Source organism: Erpetoichthys calabaricus, chromosome 2 (assembly GCF_900747795.2).
Source record: "Erpetoichthys calabaricus chromosome 2, fErpCal1.3, whole genome shotgun sequence".
In the NCBI taxonomy this organism is placed as follows: domain Eukaryota; kingdom Metazoa; phylum Chordata; class Cladistia; order Polypteriformes; family Polypteridae; genus Erpetoichthys; species Erpetoichthys calabaricus.
This window is the reverse complement of record NC_041395.2, coordinates 277122212-277149089: the sequence shown is the minus strand read 5'-3', so window position 1 is coordinate 277149089 and position 26878 is coordinate 277122212. Positions and strand designations below refer to the sequence as shown.

The 26878-nt window shown below is 38.4% G+C and overlaps 2 protein-coding genes across 6 annotated transcripts in view; one reads left to right on the top strand and one right to left on the bottom strand.

Moving 5' to 3' along the window:
• ap3m1 (adaptor related protein complex 3 subunit mu 1) overlaps nt 1–26878 on the bottom strand; it is a 57486-nt gene that overhangs the window by 16014 nt on the left and 14594 nt on the right. The window contains exon 1 of one of the 5 annotated variants that reach the window (XM_028795577.2): nt 3667–3727. The exons of 2 other annotated variants lie outside the window; for them this stretch is intronic. In XM_028795577.2, the coding sequence (XP_028651410.1) occupies nt 3667–3668 (2 nt within the window). In that variant the 5' untranslated portion in view covers nt 3669–3727. Of the gene's footprint in view, nt 1–3293; nt 3482–3666; nt 3728–26878 lie in introns of those variants that run through there. 2 more of the 5 variants (XM_028795579.2, XM_028795578.2) reach the window with 2 other exon arrangements.
• The window catches only part of LOC114647068 (adenosine kinase-like), a 594211-nt gene continuing 571353 nt past the window's right edge, over nt 4021–26878 (top strand). Inside the window, exon 1 of the mRNA XM_028795583.2 lies at nt 4021–4167. Within this exon, the coding sequence (XP_028651416.1) occupies nt 4112–4167 (56 nt within the window). The 5' untranslated portion in view covers nt 4021–4111. The remainder of the gene's footprint in view (nt 4168–26878) is intronic.

The following is a 26878-nucleotide window of genomic DNA, read 5'->3' as shown; positions in this document are numbered from 1 at the left end:
CACAGAATATTAGTGATTTGGTGCATTCCTTCAGGCTTCAGTGTACTCATCTGGACTATTTTACTATTCTAAAGTGCTGCTTTCGAGCTCAATGCAAATGTCCATTTGGGTTTGTAATGCTTACACACTGAAACACAGGTGGGACTGTTGTTTTGACATAACACATTGGCTTTTTAACGGTTGTGTCTTAATTCAAGACTGCCCAAGGTTCCTTCTCTTCAAAATCATTGTATTGCAACTCCATCACCGTATGAAAGTAACTTGGCCTGTTTTCTTTAATAGCACAACCTAGAATTTTTCTGTTTATCCTGTTCTTTTATGTTGTACTGTTTTCTACTTTTATTCTGCAGCTGAGCTTGATCTGCATATTGCCCTTTGTTACTTTGTCACTTATTCATACTGAATGCTCCTTTTTGTAGCTAAGCTCCTTGTGATGCTGTTTAAAACTTATCAAGTATACTTCCAAGTCTCTGCTGGTGTGTGCCACTGCTGTTTTTTTCTCTTGTCTTCAATGTTTGTGTTTTATACTGCATTGCAATCTTGTTAGCCCTATAAGGTGCCTTGTGACAGAGCATATGATTAATGGACACAAAGCAAAAACAACATTTATTAAATATTGTACATGAAATAAAAATGACGACCTAAAATAACATCTTCAGCTTGATTTATAAATTTCAGTGTTGTATGGTGCCAAAAATACTACATTACATATAATATTAAAATAATCATAATATAATAATCAGATTTTCTTCTCTGTTCTTTTTGCAAAAACAATCTTTTTCGTTGTGGTTATTTCTTAAAAATAACGAGTTTGTTACTGGATGTTTATTACTACAATTATAAATATATATTGTATATGTATACATTTCCTATGAGATATTTTCTACTATAAATACTTTTGTTATAACTGTTTTAGAAATATAAAGAAAAACTCCTAGATAATAAATGTACTGTAATGCTATATTTCACAAAAGAATTTTGAAGATATCTTAATAATTGTATTAAAATTATAATATTCACCAGGTTAGGTGGAGGATTGGCAATTTTTGCCAAAATATTGTGAATTTCCCCTTGGGATTAATAAAGTATCTATCTATCTACTGTAATACTACATTGAACTTAGTGTGTATGTGCGTGTTCAACCTATGATGAACTAGTGCCCCATCCAATATGCTTGCTGGAATAGACTCCAGCTTCCCCATGATCCTACTCAGAATACACTGGGTTTAGAAAATAGATGGCATTGTTAACTGGAATAACATCAATTAATTTTCCTGTACCCCCATCATCCAATTTACCATTACCTATCCTGGCAAAATCAGTAGCAAGACCAGCACCATCCACAAATGGTATGGCTGCCCACCACAGAGCACACTACACACATGCCAACACCTGCTTATTCTGGACCAATTTAGAGTTATTGATCTACCTAACACAATATCTTTGAAAGAAACAACTGTACTGTAGTCCAAACACATGCAAACAGGGGCTAGGTGTAAAGACAGACAGTGACTGGGGCAGGATTGGAGGCCAGTCTTCTAAAGATGAGAAGCAGCAGTTAAGCATTTGACAAAACTTTGAATTTCCATGTCGTCCATTGCTCTCGGTATTAGTCATGAATCTTGGAATTTCTCTTATTTTGCCCACAAGTATGATGCCTACATGTGTTCATTGATTTCCCGTACTAACCTGGTGTAATTCAGGGTCCCAGGGGCTGGAGCACATCCCAGCACCACAGGATGCGGAGCAGTATGGAGGTTAATTTTAGACAAAATAAACATGCAAATAAAAGTACAGTGAAATCTGATAATGAACAATACCATAAAATGTAAGTATATATAATTAAATCTGTCACAAGTATAGTTTGTTCTTTATGTATTTATTATTTCTTCATTTATTTATTTTAGTAACATGAACAACATGAAAAAAAAATCCTCAAAATGAAAACTGTCACCTTCACTCAAACTTGAAAGAGTGGGTTCTAGTGAGCACTGCTTTTTGATTGTTGAAACGGTGGTGGAGTGGTGGTAAACCTTCAAGAGACACATACACAGCAAACAATTTCGATGTAGGCTCCTAACAATGAATTGTTTTTTTTTAATTAAAGTGGCCACTTCACACCATATTTCCGGGCAACTTTTTCTTTCACTTGTATCCAAGACTCATAGTCACAACTCGGAACATGTGCATAAGCCACAGGATTCACAAGTCAAGCGAGATGCATTTATTTGCAGAGCCTCAGCACCATATAGCAAGTCTAGATCAGAAGTTGGAGACCAGCACTTTCGGGACGTAGTTTTATCGGTAGGCGCAAATCAAAATCAATGATGCCATATAGGGCAGGGACAGAAGTAGTCGCTGTTGGATATCTGCATGTTAAAATCAAGTGTTCACAGTAACCCTTAACATTAACTATTCATGGCACACGCTCACAACACAAACCACTAACCTTACTTTTACCCCTGAGCTTATGGTACATATTTCACTGTACTTGTATTTATTTGCGCATTTACTTATTTTATTCAAAATATAAACCCATTGGGCAGAACGCAACCCTGGCCGGGGCCCCTTTTCATTGCAGGGCACACACCCATAGTAACACTCACACCAGTCCAATTTTAAGTTAATCAGTGATTTTAAGTGTTATCTTGCAAAAAAAAAATAATAGTGTTGGTTAAACTGCAAAAATTTACATTGCTCAGTTACCAGCAAATGAGATTCCAGTGACTGAAAACGTATTCCTTAAAAGAATTTAAAAAAGAAATGTTCTCTCTTAGTTTAAATCCCACGGGGATGCATAATTCATACTAGTCACTGCAAGTCGTCTATTGGTCATTGTGAGCATACTCAGAACTTTTCAACTCAGAATGAAATCCAACTCTGAACTGCTGTCTATCAAACTTTAAATGAACGCTTCTTTTCCCGTTCTTTGCGCTGCAGTACCACGTCGGCGTTTTTAAAGCAGAGCTAATTCCAACATTCCTGAACGACTGCGATTTCGACTTAAATCCACACTGACAAGGAAGGAAGGAAGACAGACAGAAAGAGAAATCCATTGCGAGTTATGTTGCCGAAACCTTCGCTTTCTTAATATTCAACTTTTAGCACAGCGCTTTTCTTTTTATGGCTACATCCAAAGTTCTCCTAAGGCTGCTAAACACCGCATACTCGTCACCTCCTCATCTACATCAAGCTGCATTGTGAACAACGATCATGCACGAGAGTGATTATTGTCAGACAGCTGTTTTAGGGGATTTAAGCAGCTGCTGTACACACATTAAAGAAAAACCAACCTGCCTTCTTCCTGCTTTCCATCCACTCGCAGAGTCAATATGGCTGCAAGGACCGGTAGCACCGGGGTAGGTTACGTTTATGCCCAAAAGAATAGGACATTAAATGTAAAACTAAAACAGGACGAATGCAGCCCTATCTTCGGGATAATCGCTAATAAAGAATTTGCAGTGACTAGTCATTCGTTTAGCTTATTGGTTCTTTTGCCCCTTCCATAATCACAGGGCATTTCATCATTTTTCTACTAACCTCCTAAATTTCTGAAACGTACAGAGTTAAAACTTTAAACGGTTCTCTCAATGTACACAAATGAAGTTAAAGTGCCTAGTTGACGTATGTAATTTCTAAACAAGTAAAAAAAAATACTACCAATACATAGACTGTGCATTACTTCGAATGCCACAATTCGTTTTAGTTTGATTTTGGAGTAAAGAGATTTTTTTTATATAATTATAAAACACACACAGCTCCAGCCAACACGACCATCGCATGCAATGCACGCAACCCCCTGCTGCCGCCAATCTACTACCAATGGACAGCTTCACGTGGTTGTCTTCGTCAGTGCCCAGGAAAACCTATTAGACTAGAACTTTTTGCGTTTTATTGTAAGCATTAAGAAGTATCGTTTCTTTTGTGCCATTTGTTGTTCAGTTTTAGTCGAGGCGGTGTCTATCCTCACATATCGGTACAGGCATTCTGCCCAGACGACTAAGTCGTGATCGCTTCGCTCGCTCCCTTTCAGTTTCTCCTTTTCTTTGCGGCACACGGCGAAGGTGGCAGTGTAGTGTAGTACAGTGTTCAGTGAAATCCTCGGCTGAAGATGGCTTTAGAAGAACCAGTAGCTAAAAAACCCAAGTTGGAAGAGAAAGAACTCAGGTGAACATGGAACTCTTTAAGTTCGTTGCATGGTTGTATCGTATGCAGGGCCGTATTTTGAGGTTGTATTCGTTGTGTTCCCATTTGTCCTGTAATAAGTGTTGCCTGTATTTAATGAAACTAATTAAACTGTGAATTGTGTGTAGGTTGGCTAAGATATTCATTCGTTCTGAGTTGTATTAATTTTGATTTTGTATTTCTTTGATAAGGTCACAGCGAGCAGCGCGTGTGCATGCACTCTCACTGCTTAATATAGCAGTGTCTTTTTTTCTACAAAGCGAATGCTTCCCATTTTAAAGCAGGACGCCGATCTCTTCGAATCTCACAGGAGGTGTCCTGTGGCAGTGATCCAGAAGAAATCACAGCATAGCTAGAGCATTTTACGCGAGCACACTTTTGTACGCTTGTTTATTCTAAATGCATTTAATTAGTTAACCTTAATCTGTGCGTGATTTTTAAAGCATTCGCTAGAGATGTTGTGCGAAGCCTGCCATCCGGTAGGGCACGCTTTTGTCTATCTGCTGCTAGCGATCTAAAGTGCAACTCGGCGTCTCCACGTGTTTTTTGTTGTGGAAAGGGTACGCGCGCCAGCGTGGAGTTCAAAGGCGTGGAGCTCAATAGCTTCGCATCAAAGTTTACCGGGGGGGGGGGGGGGTAGAAATTAAGTACTTGTCCTCATGATTAGGTCGTATTTGAATGATAGCAATTAATAGTGTAGCGATCCATGTGCACAATATTACCGTTCTTATTTTCTTTTTATAAGTGTTTGAATTATACCGTGTTACTGAGGTCCCGGCAGTTTATTGCAGAATCTTCCCGTGCCCTCATTCATCACGACTCGGATTACTCTTTGGAAATGATCTGTTTGTGTTGCTATCCGAGGTCCTTTTCCTGATAGCTGTCGTTTGTATTTGTACTATGATCAGATCGCTGCTAAAGCCTTACAGCACTGACTATGTTTGGTTGTTTCAAGCGCTGTTATGCTAACAGCAGTGGACTTTGCTCAGAGCTGCGCGAAATCTCTTATCTCCACACACAACGCCGTACCATATTACTTCTGGTTATGTAGTGAAAAGTAGCGTCCGTGCGTCTAATTAGCACATTTGTCTTTCGAATTCGGCGGATGAAGATAAATGGGTGGTAGTCCCGATGGGGCAAAGATCTTCTTGATTACTAATGGTTCATTTACAGAGTGGAAAACACAAATGAGATCGGACCATGCAAGATTTCGGAGATTAATCACAATTTAGATGGCCAAACCTATATCAAGTTTAATTAAAAATATATTTTAGAACATAAGAACCCATGAACGATTTTGAGGAGAACAAGCCTTTAAACCGATTATTCACTCTTCACCTAGCTATTACAGAATATTATGTGGCAGTAGTATTAACAAAACTACTTGGTAATTCCACATATCAGTTGCGACACTTTGTAACATTTGCTCAGAATTTACCACTTTGCGTTCATAAGAATTACTTTTAAACGCTCTGGATTTTTTTTTGTCCAGCGCTGCCTGACTCGCCAGTACGAGAAAACCCATCGTATGACATCCCATTTGACTCTTATTCAAGACCTCAAGTTTTTGGGGTTCTTCCTGTTTTTGTCTAGACCCGATAAACCATTTTTTTTTTGTTGGTTGTGCATGTCACATCAATCGATTCCACTTTTACAAGGGGTCATAGTTACTCCTTTCACAAAACTTAAAAAAAAATAGGATCGGTAATATAGGCATGTAGGGTGATGTTTTGAGTTTGCTGATCACAAATCTGGAATTTTCTTTTTATATTTGATTCTTTTTCAGTGGTCCTTGCCCTTTGTAGACCTCTGAGAGAGTGAGGAATACAACTTTCTTTTACAATTGCGACTATTTAAACTTTAAATACTGAAATCGAAGCAGTTTAATATTTATAATATTTGATGCAGCTATTTTTGTTATTTCATACTTCTACCTCATGAAGTAAATCATTAAATTTCTTATAACACCCCAGGTTAAGATGGCTTATGCTAATTCAGACTTTATTTTGTCCTTAGAAGTGGCAGAGGTGCTAAATAGTTAGTGCTGCCTTCTCACAAACATAGTGTCGTGGGTGTAAATTCTGGTGCACCTACAAATGTAGGGTGTAATGATGGTAAAAATGGAACATTTCGGAGATCGAATCAAATGAAACAATTGATTCTGAAAAAGATTTCAATCTTTTGGAATGTTCAAATTATCAGATCAGTGAAATCTAGTCAGAAAGTAATCGGTAAACGTTTTGGTGGCAACACATTTTCTTGATCTGCGGTCCAGTGATGTCCTATTAAGTTTGTATATCTATATTTGTCTACATTTGTTGTCTATCAATATGTGTGTATCTACATCTATAGTAGATGAAAAGAGAAGCATGTATCAAAATACTTATTTCTGAGCCTTCAACCTTGTCAGGTAACTTCACCAGAGGACAAATGATTAGATGTTAGGGGAGAACACCACTTTGTGTACAAGGATGTGTGAGTCATTAATGGTACAGGTGCTGGTCATAAAATTAGAATATCATGACAAAGTTGATTTATTTCAGTAATTCCATTCAAAAAGTGAAACTTGTATATTAGATTCATTCATTACACACAGACTGATACAACAACAACAACAACAACATTTATTTATATAGCACATTTTCATACAAAAAGTAGCTCAAAGTGCTTTACATAATGAAGAAAAGAAAAAAAAAATAACAAATTAAAATAAGACAACATTAGTTAACATAGAAAGGAGTAAGGTCCGATGGCCAGGGTGGACAGTAAAAACAAAAAAAAATCCAGGAAGCTGAGAAAAAAATAAAATCTGTAGGGGTTCCAGGCCACGAGACCGCCCAGTCCCCTCTGGGCATTCTACCTAACATAAATGAAATAGTCCTCTTTGTAGTTAGGGTTCTCACGGAGTCACTTGATGCTGATGTTCATACAGACTTCTGGCTTTTAATCCATCCATCATTTTTGGAACATCATGGTACTTAGAGTAGATGGTGGTGGCGCAAGCCACCACCAAAAGGACACCGGAAAAGGAAACAGAAGAGAGAGTAGGGGTTAGTACAGATTTTAGAGCCACCATGAATAGTTATTATAATGAATTGGATATACAGAGTATCAGGATTAAATTACAGTGAAGTTATGAGAAGGCCATGTTAAAGTAATGTGTTTTCAGCAGTTTTTTAAAGTGCTCCACTGTATTAGCCTGGCGAATTCCTATTGGTAGGCTATTCCAGATTTTAGGTGCATAACAGCAGAAGGCTGCCTCACCATTTCTTTTAAGTTTTGCTCTAGGAATTCTAAGGAGAAACTAGAGAAATGTCCTCGGATTTTCTTTTCCTGGTAAGGATTCTAGCAGCTGCATTCTGCACTAGTTGCAAACGATTTATGTCATTTTTGGGTAGTCCTGAGAGGAGTGCGTTACAGTAATCTAGCTGACTGAAAACAAACGCATGAACTAATTTCTCAGCATCTTTCAATGATATAAGAGGTCTAACTTTTGCTATGTTTCTTAAGTGAAAAAATGCTGTCCTAGTGATCTGATTAATATGCGATTTAAAATTTAGATTACAGTCAACAGTTACCCCTAAGCTTTTTACCTCCGTTTTGACTTTTAATCCTAATGCTTCCAGTTTATTTCTAATAGCCTCATTGTACCCATTATTGCCAATCACTAAGATTTCAGTTTTGTCTTTATTTAACTTGAGAAAGTTACTATTCATTCATTCTGAAATACAAGTCAGACATTGTGTTAGTGAATCAAGAGATTTGGGGTCATCAGGTGCAATTGATAAATACAGTTGTGTGTCATCAGCATAGCTGTGGTAGCTCATGTTGTGCCCTGAGATAATCTGACCTAATGGAAGCATGTAGATTGAGAAGAGCAGCGGACCCAGGATAGAGCCTTGTGGAACACCATATAGGATGTCATGTGTCTTTGAGTTGTAATTACCACAACTAACAAAGAATTTTCTCCCTGCCAGGTAGGATTCAAACCAATTTAAGACACCGTCAGAGTGGCCCACCCACTGACTAAGGCAATTTTTAAGAATATTATGATCAATGGTGTCAAATGCGGCACTCAGATCTAAGAGGATGAGAACAGATAAATGGCCTCTGTCTGCATTTACCCGCAAGTCATTTACTACTTTAACGAGTGCAGTTTCTGTGCTGTGATTTGTTCTAAAACCTGACTGAAATTTATCAAGAATAGCATGTTTATTGAGGTGGTCATTTAACTGCATAATGACTGCCTTCTCTAGAATTTTACTTAAAAAAGGCAGGTTAGAGATGGGTCTATAATTTTCAAGAGCAGAGGGGTCGAGGTTATTTTTCTTAAGTAGGGGTTTAACTACAGCAGTCTTAAGACAGTCTGGGAAGACCCCCGTATCTAATGACAAATTTACTATGTCAAGAACATTATCAATTAGCGCGCCCGATACTTCTTTGAAAAAATTTGTTGGTATTGGGTCAAGGACGCAGGTGGAGGGTTTCATTTGAGAAATTATTTTATGTAAAGCAGGTAAATCTATCCTAGTGAAAGAGTTCAATTTGTTTATAACGGGATACTGGGGTTTAGGAGGATCCTTAGTGTTGGGGAGATATACTGTGTTATTTATAATATCATTAATTTTTTGATTAAAAAATACAGCAATAGCCTCACAGGTTTTACTTGGAAGTACTTAGGATGCATTCCTTTGAGTTACCTGGGTTTAGCAGACGATCAATCATAGAGAATAAGACTCTGGGATTACTAGCATTGTTATTTATAATCTTAGAGAAATAGCAGCGCCTCTCAAGATGAACTGTGTTATTGTATTCTGTTATTTTAACTTTTAATATTTCATAGTGGATAGTTAGTTTAGTCTTCCTCCATTTACGCTCAGCTCTACGGCATGCTCTCTTTAAATCAGACACTCTTTGGGTCTTCCATGGTATAACAATGCTAGAAGATTTTTTAACTGTCTTTTCAGGTGCAACTATGTCAACAGCTGCTCTCAATTTAGTATTAAATCTTTCCACCTTATTATTTACATTATTGTCGCTATTGTAGTTGGCACTATAAACGGACTGATTGCTTAGAATGTTTGTAAGTTTTAGAGCTGCTGATGAGTCAAAGAAGCGTTTTTTAACAATATGCTTCTCATGAGTGTTTTCTATGTATGTATTTCAAATGTTTATTTCTTTTAATTTTGATGGTTATAACTGACAACTAATGAAAGTCCCAAATTTAGTATCTCGGAAAATTAGAATATTGTGAAAAGGTTCAATATTGAAGACACCTGGTGCCACACTCTAATCAGCTAATTAACTCAAAACACCTGCAAAAGCCTTTAAATGGTCTCTCAGTCTAGTTCTGTAGGCTACACAATCATGGGGAAGACTGCTGACTTGACAGTTGTCCAAAAGACATCCACTGACACCTTGCACAAGGAGGGCAAGACACAAAAGGTCATTGCTAAAGAGGCTGGCTGTTCACAGAGCTCTGTGTCCAAGCACATTAATAGAGAGGCGAAGGGAAGGACAAGATGTGGTAGAAAAAAGTGTACAAGCAATAGGGATAACCGCACCCTGGAGAGGATTGTGAAACAAAACCCATTCAAAAATGTGGGGGAGATTCACAAAGAGTGGACTGCAGCTGGAGTCAGTGCTTCAAGAACCACCACACACAGACGTATGCAAGACATGGGATTCAGCTGTCGCATTCCTTGTGTCAAGCCACTCTTGAACAAGAGACAGCGTCAGAAACGTCTCGCCTTTGGACTGCTGCTGAGTGGTCCAAAGTTATGTTCTCTGATGAAAGTAAATTTTGCATTTCCTTTGGAAATCAAGGTCCCAGAGTCTGGAGGAAGAGAGGAGAGGCAAAGAATCCACGTTGCGTGAGGTCCAGTGTAAAGTTTCCACAGTCAGTGATGGTTTGGGGTGCCATGTCATCTGCTGGTGTTGGTCCATTGTGTTTTCTGAGGTCCAAGGTCAACGCAGCCGTCTACCAGGAAGTTTTAGAGCACTTCATGCTTCCTGCTGCTGGCGAACATTATGGAGATGCAGATTTCATTTTCCAACAGGACCTGGCACCTGCACACAGTGCCAAAGCTACCAGTACCTGGTTTAAGGACCATGGTATCCCTGTTCTTGATTGGCCTGCAAACTCACCTGACCTTAACCCCATAGAAAATCTATGGGGTATTGTGAAGAGGAAGATGTGATACGCCAGACCCAACAATTCAGAAGAGCTGAAGGCCACTATCAGAGCAACATGGGCTCTCATAACACCTGAACAGTGCCACAGACTGATCGACTCCATGCCACGCCGCATTGCTGCAGTAATCCAGGCCAAAGGAGCCCCAACTAAATATTGAGTGCTGTACATGCTCATACTTTTCATGTTCATACCTTTCAGTTGGCCAACATTTCTAAAAATCCTTTTTTTGCATTGGTCTTAATTGATATTCTAATTTTCCCGAGATACTGAATTTGGGACTTTCATTAGTTGTCAGTTATAATCATCAACATTAAAAGAAATAAACATTTGAAATACATCAGTCTGTGTGTAATGAATGAATCTAAAATACAAGTTTCACTTTTTGAATGGAATTACTGAAATAAATCAACTTTGTCATGATATTCTAATTTTATGACCAGCACCTGTATAGTGGCTTTAGCCTTCAGGTGGGCATGAGTAGAATTCTGGGGGATGCCTGTGTTAATTGGGTTCTCATATTTGAACCATACCTCATCAAACTCCCATGTGTTTTTCGTGTTTCCTCTTGATTAGTCATTGTGGTTGAACACAATTGATTTTGAATGTTTTCTCCTGACAGCATTTTTGAAAGTAATGGATACGGGTGCCCAGTTTCTTAGATGTTTGTTTTGTGTATGTGACGGTGACCTGTCATCATTCTGTGAGGTGGTCCCACATACAGTTTACCTAAATGCTTATTCCTGGGTTGATTCCAGTTCTACAGGGGACAGATTATGAGGAAAAATTAAAAGAACTAAGCCTTTTCAGTTTAAGGAACAGTAGATTAAGAGGAGACATGACGGAAATGTTTAAAGTTGTGAAGGGAATTAGTATATTAGTTCAAGACTTTAAAATGAATTCATCAAAAAGTTGGGGATACAGCTGGAAATTTAAGGGAAAATTTTGCACAGACATTTAAGAATTTTTTCTTTACACAGGTCAGGTTGGGTAGCATGCACTGGTTCGGTGCTTTGCTACATCCACAACACGACGAAACAGCTCAGGATCCTGGTTGGCAACTCCCCAGGCAGACACACATAGTCCAGTCCCACCCTCTGGAAATGGCCATCTATCTGCCGCAGCTACATGTTATGTGGGCGTCCCCTTGGCCTGGTCCTGCCACTCTGGTTCTCAACAAGGATCCTGCAAGCTGAATCTCCCTCAAGGAATCGCGCCACATGGTTGTAGAGCTGTAACTGACTGTCCCTCACAATGTAGGTAATGTGCCTCATTTGGGACTCCGTGAGCAACTGCTCATTTGACACAAAGTCAAACCAGCGGTACCCAAGGATTCTCTGAAGAGACACAGTACTGAAGGAGTCCAGTCTTTGTTTCAGGACACTGGATAGCGTCCATGTCTTGCAACCACATAGCAAGATGGGAAGCACCAGGACTCTAAAGACTTGGACCTTTGTCCTTTTGCGTAGATATTGGGAGCGCCACACACCCTTTTCCAGTGATCTCATGACCCCTGTGCCCTCTACTGGGGTCTACTGACTTCATAGGAAGAGTCCCTAGAGACATGATTGTCACTGCCGATGTAAGTAAACCTCTCGACAGGGCTGACATTCTCTCCGCATACAGACACACTGCTGGATGGCTGAACCTAAGAGGCCATTAAAGGCCTGGATCTTGGTTTTTATCCAGGACACTTGCAAGCCCAGACACTCAGACTCCTTGTTCAGTCTCTTGAGAGCCCTGATCAAAGCCTCTGTTGACTCTGTAAAGATCACAGCATTGTCAGCAAGGTCAAGATCAATGAATCTTTCTTCATCAAAGGGTGCCCCACAGCTTCTGGACCCCAAAACCTTGCCCAACACCCAGTTCATGCAAGCACTGAACAGAGTAGGAGCAAGAACACACCCCTGATGAACCCCAGAATCAACTGGGAAAAATGCAGATGTTCTGGCTTCACTCTGCCCAGTACTTAAAACTACCAGTGAACAGGGTGGCCCTGACCCAGAATCCTTGAGGGTATCCCGTGAAGTCTGGGGATGTCCCACAGGGCAGCTCGATCAACTAAGTTGAACGCTTTTATGAAAATCAACAAAGGCTGCAAAAAAATTCTGCCGATATTCACGTTTGCTCTTCATGAGAATCCTCAGTGCCAGGATGCAGTTGGTGGTAGACTTCATAGGCGTAAAATCAGACTGCTTCGGCCTCTGCTAGGTGAGCAAGTGATCATGGATCCTAACCCTAACAAAGACCTTACCCGGCATCAAGAGCAGTGTTATCCCCCTTTAGTTGCCACAATCCAGGCAATCATCCTTCCCTTTCCAGATATGGACAACAAGACTTGTTTTCCAGTCATTTGGGATGATGCCCGTCTCCTAAATGGAAACAAAGATTATTTTCAAAGCCAGGAGGACAGCCTTACTACCAGCCTGGAGAAATTCACCCCGGATACCACAGATCCCTGCAGCCTTCCCTGCCCTCAGCTAGTTCACCACCTGTACAATCTCTTTACACAGAAAACCCTAAATGCATTAAATAAGCAACCAAGTAGTGTGGTAGACAGTAGAACTTAAGGAACTTCAAAAGTAGACTTGGATGTTATTTTAGAAGAATGAAGTGGATATTACTAGTGAGCTTGGTTAGACTGAATGGCCTGCTCTCATGTAGATTGTTCCAGTTTTCCTGATGCTAGAATACTTAACAAATAAATAGGACTTTTACATACACAGTTCTGGTATGGAATTAAAATGTTGGCATGGGCAGTTCCTCAGAGATAATGAGTTAATGGTTTCTTTTGATATGATGTCCCTGTTTACATCCAAACCTGTCCAACTGGCCACAGAGACATTACTAATGAACTTAAAGGTTGATACCATCCTGGTACATGAACAAAATTGTCTACTCAAGACATAATGATGTTAGTGAGTCACTGTCTTACTTAAAACCTATTTTTAATTCAATGGGAAATATTGCCAACAGAAAGATGGCGCACCTATGGGATCCCCACTATCTGAACTGCTAGCAGAATTAACTATGCATGGTTTTGAAACAGGTGGTGACATAATGAAGCCACGTTTAGCACAGTCCCATGACAACTTCTTTTTGGTACAGACTTCAGAGTAGTGTTTAGAATCTCAAGTACTGCAAAGGTTTTGGAGTATTTTGAATTGTTGTTGAAATTTTCCTTCACTAGTAAGGAGTCGGTAGGTTGCTCTTTCTGTCTTGGACAGTTACTGTAGAGAAAAGTGCAGGAATGTAATTTAGTGGGTACTTAAAACTTAACCTTTTACTATTTTTTTTATACCATGAGATGATGTTCCTGCTGCTTTAGAAAAGCTTGTAGATACTTTCTCTTTAGAGATAGAGGTGTCCAAATAAAAATGTGTCCGTCTGAATCATTTGCAACAGTTAATAGAGACATATGGGCAACTACTGCTGTTTAACTTTTTGTGAGGGATTAAACGTAATATGGTGTTATACATTGCACAGTACAGATACCCTTTTATTACATGATTTTTTGGTTTCTCTCTAGTGTCCCCTTGTAGCAGATTTTTGTGTACCTGCCCTGATGCTTTTTGCAGACATTGTATATAATACAGAAATTATTACCAGGGAAGGGTATTGGGTTGCAGGGGGTTGACATATGGGACAAAACCTGAAGCTTATAATGTCATTTTTAGAAGTGTCCACAAAATTACATTTCTGCATTTCTCTTCACAGAAATAGAAAAAGCACTGCACTGGCTGTGTACATTTAACTCTGTGTGCATTTTTAGCACTCTTTTTGTCATGTTACCCAAAGTCCCAAGCTCAGTTCCTGTCCATATGGAGTTTGCACAATTTTCCCTCCATCTTTTTGGGCTGAACTCTGGGCATTTTAGTGCATACATCTTTTGGGATGTTGGAGTATAACAAAAAGGTAATTGCCAATTCCTAATTGGCCTGGTGTGAAAGTGAATATGGTTGTGTGGATGAGTATGCCAAAAGATGTATTGGTGCCCTGTCCAGGGTAGTTTCCTGCCTGGCGGCCAGTTCTGCCATGACAGGCTGTTATCCTGAGTGATCCTGAATTGGTTTAAGTGGGTTTTAGAGTGTTGTGATATTTTTTCCTATGTCTGTTTATTGTTGGATTTCTGTTTCAGAATTTCGAAAAGCTCCTTTATAAAACCTGTCGTATTATTTCCTGTGTAAGGTGTAGTGGGATATTTGATTCTTTATGTTAACATGTTTTGGTGAGCTGCAGAATATTGCCTCTGTTTCCATGAGGACTCTGAGCCTTAGTCTGGCAGCAGTGGGTGCAAAGTGGGGACCTGCTTCTTATAGAATGCCAGTCAAATTGCAGGTGAAACTCCTGCACATACCTTTACATGCTTGGACTAAATTAGAATTACCAAATGGCCTAACAGTGGAAGAAGAACCACAGAAACAAAACCTTACACACCAGGCAGCTAAGCTAGCATTCTTTAAAAAACTGAACTGCCATGCATTATTTTTCAGCAGATGTCTTAACTTAGGGTGGCACGGTGGTGCAGTGGTAGTGCTGCTGCCTCGCAGTTAGGAGACCCAGGTTCGCTTCCCGGGTCCACCCTGCGTGGAGTTTGCATGTTCTCCCCGTGTCTGCGTGGGTTTCCTCTGGGCGCTCCGGTTTCCTCCCACGGTCCAAAGACATGCAGGTTAGGTGGATTGGTGATTCTAAATTGGCCCTAGTGTGTGCTTGGTGTGTTTGTGTGTGTCCTGCGGTGGGTTGGCACCCTGCCCGGGATTGGTTCCTGCCTTGTGCCCTGTGTTGGCTGGAATTGGCTCCAGCAGACCCCGTGACCCTGTGTTCGGATTCAGCGGGTTGGAAAATGGATGGATGGATGTCTTAACTTAAGGGACCTTGGAAGACAGGGTAACGTTGCTATTGTTTATGCATGTACTACTTTAGATTTGAGTTACAGGCAGGTTAAGTGACTTGCCTCAGAATCACAGTGTGAGTTGGGGGGTGGGTATTGAACTGGTATAAAGCCCTTTGCTGTAGAGCCATTACACCTTATTGATAAATTAATCACAATTTGTAATTCAGTTTTATTGTATAAAATCAGTTTACATAGCCGATAAATGTGCAGAGGGAAGAAACTGAATAATTTTAAGCTTAAGAAAAACAATCTTTATTTGATATAGTACCTTTCTGTGGTGAATATTCCAAGGTTATTTACAGGCACTGTTTTTTTTTTTTCTAATAATTAGATTTGTATAGTACATTTTCCTCCCTATTCTGTGTAGTTTTTTACAGTAGTTTTTAAAATATTTGTTTGTCTCAACAGAAGATCTGTTGTGGTTGACCAATGTATATTATTGGTAAGCTCCTTATGATTCTCTGCCTATGAACTTTCTCCTGGTCAGGGTTGCATGAGCTCACAGTAGAAGAGACTAAAGGATAGGAATCACAAATCTATAGCAGTGTACACTAATACCCAAACCCACTCTGGAACAGTTAAGACTTGTTAATAAAATTCACAAGTGTATCTTTTGACTATGGAAAGAAACAAATGCAAATAACTGTAGAACATTCAAATTGGAGTTCAAAATATTGTGAGGTTGGCACCATCATCATGCTTTCAACAGTTTATTTTACATTGTATTAAAATTTTCAGTGCAAGATCTAGAAAAACCTGAAATTAATTATGGAGAACGATGGCTACTTTAGTACACTCATAAATTAAGTTTTTATGATATCTTGGAGTTGTGTTGAACTAAATATAGTGTGGAAGGTTAGCCCGGACATGAACAGGCAGACACTGAATGACTCAAAAATACACCCTTTATTTACAAAAGTCCTGCACACAACACAGTGCCCTGCACCAAACACCCTAGTTCAGTCCGTGACTCTCTTTTCTGGACGTCTCCTGCCGTGTTTCCACCTTTCCTCCCAACTCCAGTTCTTCTACTCGAGGGAGGCGGCCTCTTTTATAGCCACCAGATGTGCTCCAGGTGCTCCATGAGGGTCTTCCAGTGGCACTTCCTGGCGTGGCAAAAGTCCTGCATGAGCACCCAGAAGCACTCTGGGTGTCCCTGGAATTAATTCCAGCAGCACATCTGGGTGTGGCAGAAGTGCTGACATTCAGGGCTCGCCAATCCTCCAGGCGCCCCCCTGTGGTGGCCACGGGCCCCAGTAGGGTTGAACTTCCATGCTCGGTTCCCGTGGCCCCCATACAGATCAGGGCGGCTGCCCTCTCGTGGTCCAGGGGAGGTATAATTCCTCTCCTGGTCCTTCTAGGCGTCCCAGTCGGGCATGGGTCCTGGCCGTCCGCCACAATAGTTACTAATGACCGAATGAAAGGAAATCTGTATTGTGCATATTTTTGATTATTGGTAATTTGTAATAATAGACATATCATTTAATAAAGTACAGTATTAAAGTAACTCATCACTTATTCAAATACAATCCACCATCTGTTTGAAGTTTTTGCTTTTTGCACTATAGCACATAGTAGCAAGTATATAAGGATGGGCAATTGATACCAGTTCACAAGTTAAATTCAGTATATTTCAAGCAAAGGAAAAACAAAGTCTTCAGTCTTTTACAATACTCAACTTGGAGAGCTTGTTTTTACTGAATCTGATGTTTTAGACTACCATTTATCATCTTATCTGTTTTCTACCTCAGCTTATTTCTGTCTTGGGCAGCACCTTGCAATGTGAACTGGACTTTTCTTGGTCATTGGAAAGCAAGGGTGTGTATCTGAGTTATGTTTTGTGGCTTGTACTACAGTATTAAGTAGTACTTAGATAAAATGTGCTTTGTTTAGGGAATTTTTAAAAAGATTCACAGTATCATATTATTCAAGATACTCTGTATAATATGAACTTTTGTATACTGTATTTCCAGGTATGCCTATCAGCAGATTAAATGTATTCCATGATTAATGTTGATTGGTGAAATTCAGCAAATTGTTTTTGGTGAGAATATACTGTGTTCACTGGTAGCCTTGTTTTCTGAATATTTTCCTGGAAATATCACTGTATAGCTTTAGACCATCTTTTTTTTTCCTAGGGCTCTGTATTGGTTTGCAAGGAAAGAGTGACATCATATAGCTGCAGCAGCCATGTGAAGAACTTTCATGCATGTGTAGTGTAAGCGTACTCCACCTTAAATTAAGTTTTTGGCTGATCCGCTCCGCTCATACACAATGCCACAACTGAATTTGGACCCTGCATGCATTTAAAAAAAAAAAAAAAAAATGTTTTTCATTTGAAGGGTACATTAGTTGACCATATTGAGAATATTATTAAAATGGTTTGTTGTTTTGTATAGATTCATTTAACATTGTGTCTTCCCTGCTGGATTATGATGCTTCTTGACATCATGTGCTGACAGACACAACCTCAGAAGTATATAATGCTCACATAATAGGCTCTGTGTGTGTGTGCAGGTACTCTAACCAGTATTTGAGTTCCGATGCCCAGAGTCTCGGCCAACTTGTTGTACACAAAAAAAGGGAAGGAGGCATGGTCTGAATGAATAGTCAGCCATGCTGTGCAGTGCTTAATCAAAACAAACCTTAGGAGCCTAGCCCACCCCTCCAGAGTTAGAAACGATGAGATCTTGAGAAATAATAAAAATAATCAAACATTTATTACTGTTTATAAAATGTTTTATATTTTTGATGGCAGAAAAAGTGTGAAGGATCTGCACAGATACCATGTCAGTATCTGCAGATAGTTATTATTAGTATTTCACAGGGTTTAAGGTTTGTTGGGTTTAGGGTTTATTGCTCATGCATTTGGCAGGCACCTCTTTCCCTTGTATGAACCCAGTGAGTGTGCTGCAAAAAGGCAGAGGCTCTGGCCACAGGACCTCAAGAGCTGTTTGTGCTACCTACTTCATGGTACATATCTTGATGGAAGAGCTGTAAATGAGATAAAACTGAAACGTGTTTAAAATCACTTTTTTTCTTTTTTTCAAATGGACTTGTGAAGCAAATGATGTCTCAAGTAAGAAGTATTTTCGAGCAAGTACAAAAGGCTCATACACAGCACTCAGATGTTATGCAGCCTTTAGCTTATAAGGCACATGATGCCATTACAGGGAACATCACTTTTTAGCCTAATATGTATTTATGGTCACTATGTTTTAAATTGAATGTTTTTGGTTTAACTTCTAGTGCTCTGCAGCTGAGACTTAAATATGATTCATTATGTTAGACATGGGCTGGAGTTTATATAAAAAAAAAAAGAAAAAGTTAACCAAAACTTACTTGATTGAAGACAAGAGTTTAAAATTTTTGTTATTTAATTTTATTACTTTGTTTTTTGATTCAGTGATATAAAGAAAGGACAATTCAGTGTTCAGAATGACCCATGCACAAGTATTTATCCCCCACAGTGTTTTGTCCTATTGCATCCTGGAATTGCAATGGATGTTTGGGGAGTTAACGCCATTTGATTTACACAATATATCTACTACTTTGAAGGAGCAGAGTATTTACTGTGACACAAATAATAATTAGGACGAAAAAAAACCAGACATCATGAGTGTACTTAAGTATTCATCCAACCCAAAATCAATACTTTGTAGAGCCACCGTTTGCTGCAATTCCAGCTCTAAGTCTCAGATGGAATGTGAATTAGCTTAGCACATCTAGCCACTGGGATTTTCACCGATTCCTCAAGACAAATCTGCCCCAGCTCCTTCAAGTTAAATGAGCTGTGCCAGTGTACAGCAATCAAGTCATGCCACGGATTGTCAGTCAGACTGTGGTTTGAGCTTGACTAGGCCATTCTGAGACATTTAAATAGTTTCCCCTTAAACTACTCTAGTGTACCTTTAGCAGTATGTGTAGGGTCATTGTCCTACTGGAATGTGAACATTTGTCCCAGTCTCCGATCTCTTGGCAGACTGAAACAGGGTTTTCTCAAGAATTGCAATGTATTTAGCACTAGAATTACCAAAGCCCACAAAAAAACTCATAAATCCATCACACCTTAAATCCCTTCGCACCTCTCCATCAGCGTCTTTTGTCTCGTAAATGTGTCCATAAGCAGCAAGCAGCCTGCTATCACATCCCCCCACCGCCACAGTTTTCTCAGCTCAAGTCTGTTTACCTGCATGTCAGTTGCTTAGAGTTTTATAGAGTGAGAAGTCAAGCAAAATGACACCTTTTATAAATACTAAACCGTGAATTTTGGATGTGGTTAAAAAATGCCTATTTTCATAGTTTAAACCCTAAATATGCCCCCAAAACACTTTAATTTCAAACTCAGCTTAATGCATTACCTAAAAATAAAGAATGTAAAGGTAAACCTGTATACTGTACTGCTGTGACTCCCGCAGTGCTAGAATGTTAAATACAGATGTTACCGCTATATGTACTGTAATTCATGCAAGCACGTTTTCATTGCCAGAAGCCTTAGATGGTGCAGGGCGTTTCGACGGCATCTTGGGGCTTTAAGCCTTAAACTGACACATATTTGGGGGTTAATGCATCCCTGGACGCCAAATACGTCTTTGCTGTACTTTAAGTAAACATCACAATTAACAAAGAAAAAGTGAAATTTTAATGGAAAACTTTTTTTCATGCAAAGGGCATCACAATTACTGCAACACTGATCATTTTACACACTGCTAATGAACTGTAAAAACTATTTAAAAAAAACTACTGGAACAATATGTACAAAGTGCAACTGATGCTATGGATGTAAATCACTGAGCCAACTGCGCATGAACTGGCTGCACACAAGCACACAGAGGTAAGCGCTGATGCTGGCAGTCTAGTCTTAGTGTGGCTCATGCTTGGGTAACAGAAACACAGGAGACTGTAGAGACAGGAACTTTATTTAAACACTTCAAACAAACATGTCTCTTTCAGAAGACAAACAGCTGAGTATGCAGTTAGTTATCGATTAAACAATAGACAAACATCATAGGGGAGCACAACCCTCAACAGAAGCAGAGAGTGTCTGGGGGAGGAGAGAGAAACAAAGCAATCAGTCAAAAAGGACAGGTGCTGTTAAGGCTTTTAAGTAAATGGAAAACGCAAGAACACTCAGCTGGAGATGTATCAGAGTCAATCAGCACCACGGAGAAATGAATAACATTGTAGCAGTCTGGTGCTGCTAAGATTCACACCGTCGGCGGCGATTTATTTATTTTTATGGTGGAGATTCCAGGGACGTAACCAGCCTTGACCTGACCAGCGCGCACTCACAAACAGAGACAAAAACAAAGCAAACTGGTAATCAAACAGCAAATAAAGAATGTAATGAAAACAAATGAAATAAGAAAACAACGATACCACCCCTGTTCCCCTTATGGCAATTACACATTAAATACAACAAAGCACAAACAAAACACACACAGTAAATCATGAAAAAGTTCATGAAAAACATGGATGAAATGGAATGATGAAAATAGATAGTCCAGAGTTCCGCACTTTGAATGGGAATGTAAAGATAGTCCTACTGGTAGTTTCTGAAATGGTGAAGATGGATGGACGGGTTCAGGAGCGCTCCTTTGTTTGCAGGATGGCCATGAATCCACTTACAGTCCTCATGTACACAGGCAGACGGCAGACAATCCAGACGCACAAAACGATCCAGGACAAAATGAATAAGTGCAGGTAACCCAACAGAAGGCATACAGACAGGAACTTGAAACACAAATTACAAAAACTTTTTTTTTTTTTTTGCTTTTGGTCACCAGACCCCTTTTTAAAAGCAGCGCTGACACCCTTTGACCTCAACAGCGTCAGCACCCTGAGCAGAAGACCAATCAGATCCACTGCAGGGACTGCTGGGGAGTTGCAGTTTCAAATTCTATTGGCTACTTTCACCATCCCAAGCAGCAGTTCTCTGTACGGTACAGTATTGCCACGAAAAAAGCAATAAAAATTGCGGTGGATATTTGCGATTTCCGCTAACAATTATTAGTTAGATTCTAAGGAAAAATCCGTGAATGACTAAGGCTGCGAACTCTGAACCGCAACTTTGCGGGGGTCTACTGTATGATTATTTGGAACACATGCATTTCATGTGTGTTCTGTGTCTACAACAATCTATGTAAACACATCATTAAAACAGAAACATTTTTCATGTTTTAGTAATAATTGACAAAATGTAGACTTGAAGTGTATAATGTGTGAAACCTGAAGTCCAAATATCAAGTAAACACTTTCACAAAAGGTACAAATATAACAGAACAAGTGCGCTTCAATTCAAGAATATAACTGCAGAAAAAGAAACCGCGTTAGGGTGCGACATTGACATGCAATGGCTTGAAATGTCTTAGTCATAATCAAAAATTCTAGGGAAAATATAGAAGAACAATATCATCTACTTTTGTTTACATCTTTACTAAAATGCTGGCATATATATTGACTTATATATAGACCTAATTGTTCCATATACTGTATGTTTATGTATCATTTTGTTGCATATACATTTTGTTTACCTACTGGCTTTTTTACTGAAGAGAAAAAATAAGCAGGTCTGTTTTGGGGGGGATAAAAGTTGAGTAGGAGCACATGAAAAGAGTGAAATGTTAAGTTTAATTTGTCTTTTTTTAATGACTGTAAAATGCATTCTTTTAGGTGTGTTTTTTTTTCTTTAGAATTTTTTTTCCTAAGCCCCCCTGTAAAGAGATGTAAATAAAACAAGATTGAGTACTGGAATTGAAGGGAATAAGGAATGTTTATTGTATATAACTGTCTTTTAATAGTATAAGCATTTAATTACAACAGTTTGATTACGAACGTGATGTTCCAGACTTTACCTGCGTTACCTCCATTTATGTTAACAAGCCAGTATGTTTACGTTGAAATCAACCGAATAATCTAATACATGTTCAAGCAAACCTTTGAATTTTATAAATTATCTATCGCAGTGGTTCCCAAACTTGGTCCTGGGGACCCACTGTGGTTGCAGGTTTTTGTTCAAACCAACTTTCGTTTTTCATTGGACTCTTAGCCTAATTAAGTGAGTTATCATTTCCCAGTTTCTGTGTTTTGGAGTCAATGTAGAAATTACAAACTAAGTTTGGAAGATTTTTATTAAAATGTAATGAGCAGTTATATGGGGAATATGTAGATTTTTTTTTTTAAAGTAGTCAACAGTTTTCAACCTAATTTTCATTCTGCTTTCCCAGTTGTTCTGGTTATTTAATTGATTATTTACTAATTAGTGGGTCTGACACTGAAATCATTGCAGCTTTCATCATCCTGGGTGTGTGCTCAGCTGTTATTAGTTGTCACTGTTAGGGTTAAATGAAGGGAGCAAACTATACAGGAAAAGGGGAAAATAATAAGAAAACAACAAAAGAGCTGAGCATTTATAAGTTTAAAAAAATAGAAATATTTTCTAAATGTCTTATAAATGTAAAAACCATACTGTTGTGTTTTTTTGAATGCAGAACAAGAGAAGATTAAAAAAGGAGCTAATTAAATGAGATCAGTTGTTATCAATTATTCTCACCGATTGTGAATCTGGTTGGAACAAAACCTTGTAGCCACAGTGGGTCCCCAGGATCGAGTTTGGGAACCACTGATCTATCATATAAAAGAAAAAAGAAATATCACTATGAGTGAATACATATGCATATAACATAAACTGATAGAGCACCAAATAGTTCAATACTGTATATATACCATTCATAGCACAAACGTTTTATGAATAAACCGATAACAAGGTGACAGTGCTGTTGAGTTATTTTCTGTTTAACCAAGCAGATCGAGCCTGGATAAACATGAATATATTTCTATCAAATCAATGTTGTTTTGAGTAAACCAAAGCATAAATCAGAGAGTAGTAGTACTCCTATCAAACCAGCAGTGCCACAAGATAAAGAACATAGTTTTACTTCAACTAAAATGCCTGCCCTAAAACAATATTTCTTGGTGAAATTTGAATGCTTTTACCATCAAACCATGTACCACAATCTCTGAACAGGATTCAGTAAATGAACCAGCATTTTTATTTGACCTTTTTTGTGTATATGTTAATCCATGCTTCATTATTATTTGTTGTTTAATATGATATGGTTGTTTAATTTTTATAAAATGGTACATTGAATCTTTCAGGAGCTTTCAAGCTGCAGGCATGTAATGCCACTTCAGTGCATGTTTCATTACATTGTACTGCTTTCCAGTGGAATTCAGTTATTGCTCCCTGAATCCTGTTGTTAAACCTTTTTACAACTGAATTTGTGAATAACTTGGACATTGTGCAATTAAAAGCAACTATAAAAATCTATTAATTTTGTAGGTCCAGCAGTTGAGCTCACCATGGACTTTGTTCATTCTTGACACAGTGGTAGTCCCCCTTTAAGCCTCCTACTTACACACTTTGTTCGGCTTACAAATGAAGGGGTAAAGTCTAGCCATGTTGGCATTCATGATATCTATTGGGTTGGCTTGTGAAATGCCAGGGGTATGTCATTAGGATGTTATCGAGTTGTCAGTTAATCACCATGAACGTCTGTGTAAACAGTAAAAATTGGAGAACTAATAGGGTTAAATATGTTCATTGCAGATGTCAAGGAGAGACTACCACAGAAGGCTATTCACTTCTAAATATCTTAAGAGATCTTGAATGGGCATGAACATCTGGACTACTAAAAAGAGAGCCCCTTCTTAAACATTGATGTTAAAGCATCTTTGAGTTTTACGACTTCATGATGGATGAAGATATGTCAGCACTTAATGTTCCAGATAGCCGTGGCTGAGATTCTGAAGCATTTTATTTACTTGCATGTGAAGGAAAATAGCAGGAGGTCTAGACCACCCAGACAGAAGGCCGAAGCCTTGTGCAGTACAAAAGCATAGAACTGCAGAGGAAAACAACATTTGGAATTTTCATAAAAATGGATTAACTGATTATTGATGTTACCTAATCCTTATAAATATATCCATGCTTAACAACGTTCTTTACTAGTAAATATTTTCTTTGTTTGATTTTTGGAATCATTTATTTTTATATACTATTGTATTACATACTGGAGCAGGAAATAAAGGCGGTATAAATCAGAAATTTCTGCTTTTGGGTGTGGTGTTTTGCTTACTTAATATTTTTCGATAAAGAGTTCATAAGTAAAATTATATACAGTATATCTACAAGCATGCTATTCAGGTTTGAACAGTATGACATTACAGTATGAATATGAGATTTACACTGGCATTGACTGCAGACTGATATGTTGTAAATGTGTTAAAACAGGACACAGTTGTACTGCTAAAAAAAAACTAAAGCATTTCTCCCCATATGCAAACCTTAAATCTGCCCCTGTTTGCTGCTGTTTTGAAAGATATACCATTTTCTTGGAGTGCATAATGTCCATAGAGGAAAATGTTGACTTAGTTTCTAAAATTGCCTGTTTGTGTCCTTAATATTTTATGTTTACTTTTGGAAAATGCACAAAAGACACAAGTGAGCTGCAGAAATAGGAAAGAAAGAGGAATGTCTTCAAGATAGTGAAACAGCAAAAGAGACAGAGGATGTAGTAGATGTTAATTACTTTAAAAATGAAGAAAATATCATGATTAACAGTAATGGGATTAAGAATACCTGGAAGTAGTACATGGAGAAGATTCTGAATTAGGGGTTAGGATGGTGTTAGTTTTGAGAAAACAAAGTCACAAAAGGCAGAAAAGGTGGAAAATGGGTACAGCAGAAGGCCTAATTGAAACAGTGCGTAAAATGTTGAAGATAGGGATAGTTCTTGGCATTGCACAGTTGACAGATCTTTGCCGCATGATCCTTTTGTTTAAAAGGGGATTCCTGAAGACTGGAAAAGAATTGTGCTGACTAGAGAGGAAAGAGAGAGGGTTGGCAATCAAATAATGCTTTTGTTACCAAAGACAACTAAAAACATTAAAGAAAGCTTGAATTTGTGTTCAAACAAGCAACAACTTAAAAGTACAATGCTGAGTCTATTATATGTTTTTGTTGTCATTGTATAAAGTATACAGCTGTGTAACAACTCTGTGTTGGTTTTTTTTTTTTCCCTTCCCAGACCAGTTGCAATTTCTGTACCACAGTGCCACCAATCACGTCTCTGTAGTAAATTAAATGGGTCACTTACACTATTAATTGCCTGCTTAAAATGGTTCATTTTCATATGTAAGATGTTTTGGGGTCTGGCTGAGTAATGTGTGAATTAGATCAGTTTTGGCTTGAACATTGTCAGTTTGCTTTAATTAATAAGACGAGCTGTATATTCCCGGCGTTGCCCGGGGCAGAAGTAACCTAATCGGTCAAACACTTACATATATACCAAAGTAAACCTAATCGGTCAAACAGTTACATATATAAAAAAACCGAACCTAATCGGACAAACAGCTTCATATATACAGAAGCGAACCTAATCGGAGAAACAGCTAATCTATATACATAAGCAAACCTAATTGGTCAAACAGTTACATAAATACAAAAGCAAACCTAATCGATCAAACAGCTTCATATATACAGAAGCGAACCTAATTGGTCAAACAGTTATGCATGTGCAGAATGATTTTACAAACATTATGCGTGTTAACAATCATTAAAAAGAAAAGATTGAGGAACTCTTCTTCTATATGTGATGAAGCCACTAATAAGACAGATTTTTTTCAGGACCCAGCTGTTTCATAACTAAACTACTGCCACCCCAAAGTAATGCCTAATAGTGGTTTTTGGGGTAGCTGTGGAATAAAAAGGGTGTTTTTTAGTCAGTAAGAATCTGACACTACCCTTCAGTACGGGCTGAAGGGTGCCTATGTAAGGTTTTACATCCTTCCCGTATGGAAAAAAAAAACATACTAAACTTTTTTTTCATCATTACAGATAATCTCAGTCAAATCGAAGTACGCATTCTCAATTTATTTTTATGTAATTTTTACTTTTTCACAAAGCCATCCCATGCCAATTTGTATGAATAAACTTTTGCTAGAGAGTTAGCAAAAGTTTATTCATGCACATATTTTAATACGGATAATCTATCTGTAATCAAGGTTCTCATTTTCATTCTAATTTAAAATAATAATAGATACTCATTTTTTTCTTCTGTTTTAGAAAAACCAATCTATGCCACCTACGTCTTCGTCAAGTCAGCTTCATCCAGCTTCATCACATATAGAAGAAGAGTTCCTCAATCTTTTCTTTTTAATGATTGTTAACACGCATAATCTTTGTAAAATTATTGTGCACATGCATAACTGTTTGACCAATTAGGTTCGCTTCTGTATATATGAAGCTGTTTCATCGATTAGGTTTGCTTTTGTATTTATGTAACTGTTTGACCAATTAGGTTTGCTTATGTATATAGATTAGCTGTTTGTCTGATTAGGTTCGCTTCTGTATATATGAAGCTGTTTGTCCGATTAGGTTCGGTTTTTTTATATATGTAACTGTTTGACCGATTAGGTTTACTTTGGTATATATGTAAGTGTTTGACCGATTAGGTTACTTCTGCCCCGGGCAACGCCGGGTATATACAGCTCGTATATATATATATATATATATATATATATATACACACATACATGCAGTTTTA